The 5,076-nt window shown below is 39.1% G+C and overlaps 1 protein-coding gene across 1 annotated transcript in view; it reads right to left on the bottom strand.

Annotated features, from left to right (window-relative positions):
• Nucleotides 1–1,160: 1,160 nt before the first annotated feature.
• The window catches only part of LOC112080860 (beta-1,4 N-acetylgalactosaminyltransferase 1-like), a 28,474-nt gene continuing 24,558 nt past the window's right edge, over nucleotides 1,161–5,076 (bottom strand). The window contains exons 9-11 of the mRNA XM_070442734.1: nucleotides 3,629–3,760; nucleotides 2,478–2,718; nucleotides 1,161–1,409 (exon numbers count right to left, since the gene is read on the bottom strand). Coding sequence (XP_070298835.1) covers nucleotides 1,225–1,409; nucleotides 2,478–2,718; nucleotides 3,629–3,760 — 558 coding nt within the window. The 3' untranslated portion in view covers nucleotides 1,161–1,224. The remainder of the gene's footprint in view (nucleotides 1,410–2,477; nucleotides 2,719–3,628; nucleotides 3,761–5,076) is intronic.

Below are 5,076 nucleotides of genomic sequence, written 5' to 3'. Positions count from 1 at the left end.
ATTTATTTTATAAATGTCATAGAGCCTTCGGGACATACCTAACCACAGATCGCAAGAATTCGAGAAAACCAGGAGTGGAACGGATGCATGAATCAATGGGCCTCAACTGTATCCACCAGATGACTAGATATTCCATATGAAAAGCCGTGCCGTCTCTAAATCAAAGCACAGAACTATAGCTGTCCATATTTACTAAATCACTTTATCCACGACAATTAGTACTATACTAGACAATTCAATATCTGAATCTCAGAAGCTTTAGTTATGAAATACACAACACTTTATGAGAAAAAAAAACAGATAAATAATTGAGTCATCTAATGAAAGCTCTGAATGTTCCAGACAAGAAACGCACAAAGGAGGCAAATATACTCTATATTACGTGCACGTAAATAAAATCATACACGCTACAAAACCTATATAATATAAAAAATCATGTTGTTTTGTATAGCTATTACAAATTAATAATATATAAGAAATCTTCATTAGTTCGTAGATAACAGCAAATCGATTCCTATAAAATTATATTAAACTGTAGTATTTTTTTCTGGATAACATGATTGAAAAAAAACATAAAGCATCGCTGCATAGAAGCTATATGATACTGACATAAACATGATAACCTCTGCCCCGAAAATCATACAGCATAAATGTAAAAACCAACAGCGCAAAATAATAGAAGCTAGGCTAAATACAACTAAATTCGCCAGATGAAACCAGCCCTCCACAGCAGCGCCAACATCAAAAGAATAACCAGCAAGAATAAACAAACACACAAAACAAACAAGAACAAAGGCAAAAACAAAGCACACAAAACACACGACAACAACACAGGACAACAACAAATATCAGATAACAACAAGGCCAGGGACACACACACACACACACACACACACACACACACACACACACCCACACACACACCTTTGGGGGGGTAGAGACAGAGGTCCAGAGGAAGAGCTATTTAATTCCTGGGCCTGTTCGATCTGACATAGAGCAAAATCTTATCTTAAGCCATTCTCTCATGCGAAATGCAGGAGAAAAACTAATTTTTTTGCTAAAAAAAGAGTGTTGAGGCAGTTGTGTGTGAAAATCTTCACTGTTGAATCATTCGGTTGGAAAATTACCCATATGGCTTATCAATATATCATAGTCAATCACACCATTAAAACAATCAGGTCATCAAAAAGAATGGCATCAATGGTTTTGTCATTGTGGTCCAGACTATCCATAACGGACACATTTCAGGTGGTTCTTGAAGAAGTGGTGGGCTAGTTTGTCTTCTGCGTCTTTTGATTTTTGATTTCGGAACGACGAGTACTTTGCGTTTTCAATTCTGGGTTGGTGGTCGATGCTGACATGACTACAYCTGGCAACCAGCAAACTGCCCAACCCATCCATGAAGAACTCTGAAACAGACATATGGACAGGGGAAATGGAATGGACCAAAGATGAATTACCAAAGACAGAGCAGTGCCTTCAGCGTAATATCAGCAACATCATAATAATCACCMGTAGAAACAATTGACTTCTTCAAAACTTACCACACTTAACCCAACAACACTGCAACTGAACCTCACTCTCGAATTTGTCCATCTGTCTTTSTTATTGACACAGCTTTCCAGATTTCCTATTGACATAGTTTACAGACTTGCTGCAATCTGTCGATGTGCCSTTGAGCAAGGCACTTWACCCTAATTGCTCCTGCAAGTCACTCTGGATAAGAGTGTCTGCTAAATGACTAAAATGTAAATGTAAAATGTGTGCAACTGTTTTAAATGGGCTTTTAACTGCCCTCTTAGCATAGGATGAACTTTAATGTCCCTGGTGGGAAAATTGTCTTAGACACAAAGTACTGCTATATACAGTACAAAATAGACTGACTGTACATTACACACTCAACATTATACATATATTATACGATACCTCTGTCATACACATTGTGCACTTCTCATACTGTATATCTACATACAGAATACATATTGGCCAAGTCGCCCTCCTAAAATAATCAAGAAGGAAATATATATATCAACAGTCTGGACACACCTACTCATTCCTTGGTTTTTCTTTATTTTTACTATTTTCTAATAATAATAGAATAGAATAATAGTGAAGAGGATAAGTGAAGAGGATAATGCCAAGAGTGTGTAAAGCTGTCATCAAGGCAAAGGGTGGCTACTTTGAATAATCTCAAATATAAAATATATTTGTAATTGTTTAACAATTTTTTTAAACAAATTATTTCATAGTTTTGATGTCTTCACTATTATTCTACAATGTAGAAAATAGTAAAAATAAAGAAAAACCAAGGAATGAGTAGGTGTGTCCAAACTTTTCTTTTGACTGGTAATGTATATACAGTATATATATATATATATAAAATAATGATAATATCCCTCCTAATTGAGATCTTCAAACCTCAGTGGGACTTCCTGGATAAATAGWGGTTAAATAAATGAAAATGTAATAAAGCCCACCTGAGTGTGCCACTCTCTTCAGCCGGGGGTCAAAGCCCACTTTGCGCACAGCATCTGTGCGACCAAGGAATAAGTTGACCACCCCGCTGGTGAAGGAGCAGGTGGGGAAGCCTGGAACAGGTTGGTATTTCACTGCACCCTTTCTGTTCAGACAACCCCCGTCCTCCCCATTACCCTCCTCGTACACCAAAGAGAAGTAGAACTGGCCATGGCCCGCCACTGAGCCGCCCACCTGATCACAGGAGGCAGAGAACAGAGCAGGTTCACATGTAGTAATAATAATAATAATAATAATAATAGTTCTTCATTTCATTTGTAAAGCGGATTTCTCAGACCCAATGCGTAGGAAAAATGTACAATAAAAACAATCCAAAACACAGAAAAACACATACCACTTTTTTTTTCGAAGAGTGTATCTAGAACCTAAAATTATTATTCTGCTGTCCCCATAGGAGAACCCTTTSAATAATWATTTTTAGTTCTAGGTAGAACCCTTTTTGCTTCCATGTAGTATAACTGTTCCACAGAGGGTTCTACATGGAACCCAAAAGGGTTCTACCCGTAACCAAAAAGATTTCTACCTTGAACCAAATTGGTTTATCCTATGGGGACAGCTGTAGAACCCTTCTGGGACCCTTTTTTCCAAGACTCTGGAACACAGACAACAAACAAAGCTATATTCATGTGTTGTCGATCCAGAGACATGAAAATAACTAGCAGAGTCCTTGAAACACGTGGCAGCACAGTTTGGACATATTGTAGCCTGTTAGGCACTTGGCAGATGTACCAATAAACAGGCATTACAATAGTCAGACAGGATGAGTAAAGAGTGGGTGAGTGGCTCAGCTGCAGACTGTGGACAGCATAGGTCGTAACCTGCCAGTGTTCCATAGATGGAAAAATTGTGACTTTGGTCACACTTTTGATGAGGGCCTCAAACGAGAGCTGTTGTCAAGTATCACACGCAAGGTTTCGGAACCTCACTGGAGGGGAAGACCTTGACACCATCAATATTGTAAGATAAAAGTGTTGGTTGAAGTTGTGTGTACCACTGAGTTCCCAGCCCCAGTCTAAGAAACAGGTAATACTGTTACTAGTCTGGTGACAGATGGGGATCAGGCTACTCAGTTACCTCTCTCACCACATCTAGGTTCTGGTGTGCTCATCACCTCCACCAGATTCTCAATCTTGGTTTGGTCTGTGAACAGGAAGTCGTCATCGACCCAGAGGAAGTATTTGGTAGTGACCTGAGAGACAGCCAGGTTCCTYCCAGCAAACCAGCCCTTTGGGAAGGAAAATGTCCTCAAAATTACTTTGTAGCAGTGCCTATCTGTGATTGAAAAAAAATCCTATAAAAGAATGGTAACTGCAGAATGTTCATCAACAAAAGTCTTTGGGTGCAGGATTCGAAAGGCATACAGATGTAGGATCTTAATTTGACCAGCATTGTCATTGCAAAATAGTCCTGCAGCAAAGGAATTWGAATGTTTAGTACATAATGTTGCTTGATTGGTGGTTAGGCTATTAGCTGGCCAAKATTACACTACATAAAAAGTGCAATACTGTTAATATAGCCATGTGTTAGTACGGGTTTTCAGMGAATTTATGTAATTCCCAAAGCTCATCTGTATTTTCTGCGGCGCAGGAAAATTCCCAGCAACAGTGATCAAATTAAGATCCTACACCCGTATAACATAGGAAAGGAAACCCTGCACTAACTGAAATAGAATATTCTTTAGCAGCTGCAGATGTCTAACAAATGGGCGGACACCTGCTCTTTCCATGACAGAGATTGACCAGGTGAATCCAGGAGAAAGCTATGATCCCCGATTGATGTCACTTGTTAAATCCACTTCAATCAGTGAGTTTACATGCACACTAATCAGTTTACGTTTACATGCACACTAATAATTGGATATTAAACTGATTATGGCAGTAGGCAGATTATGCAATAGTCATGTAAACACCTTACTCTGTTTATCTTAATTGGCGTAAGGTCAAGATCGAAGTAAGCATACGCGGATTAAAACACCTGGTTATCTGGGCAATCTTTCGAAAGATTAGGATATGTAAACGCCTTAAATCAGCGTACCAGAGGTATTGGATGTCGCATGTGATACCACCAGCCCAGCGAGCCTCCCTCTTTAGCACGAGTGAAGTGTGTTCGGAACAACTGAATGTTTGCCTCTTAGAAGTAGTTCACATTCAAACTTTATATGTCCGAACTGTTTTTCAGAGCTGATATGATTGGTCAAAAGTCCTGTGTAAACGCAGCCCTTTAAACAGACCTTTTGCGTCAACAATAGCCACCATGAATGAGAAAAACGTATGTGACGTCATCTAAATAAACGCGCATGCTTGCGAAGGCTGTAAACCTGTTCATTTGTTTGACTGCTGCTACAGATAGTGACAGTTCAAACTCCTCAAAGCTTTGGTGGTTGTCTGCGTTCTTCTCAAATGTATTTTTATTCAATTCCAGTGTGGCCGACTGGAGTTTGTTACATATTGTTGGATTCTGGGTTAAACTTGGAACAATGCTATCCCAGAGACATGATACATCAGAAGTAAGACTATAGTATCTGAGGGGTGATAGAGACTG

Source organism: Salvelinus sp. IW2-2015, unplaced genomic scaffold (assembly GCF_002910315.2).
Source record: "Salvelinus sp. IW2-2015 unplaced genomic scaffold, ASM291031v2 Un_scaffold16537, whole genome shotgun sequence".
Classification (NCBI taxonomy): domain Eukaryota; kingdom Metazoa; phylum Chordata; class Actinopteri; order Salmoniformes; family Salmonidae; genus Salvelinus; species Salvelinus sp. IW2-2015.
The sequence above is the reverse complement of the archived record's forward strand: the minus strand, read 5'-3'. Positions and strand labels throughout refer to the sequence as shown.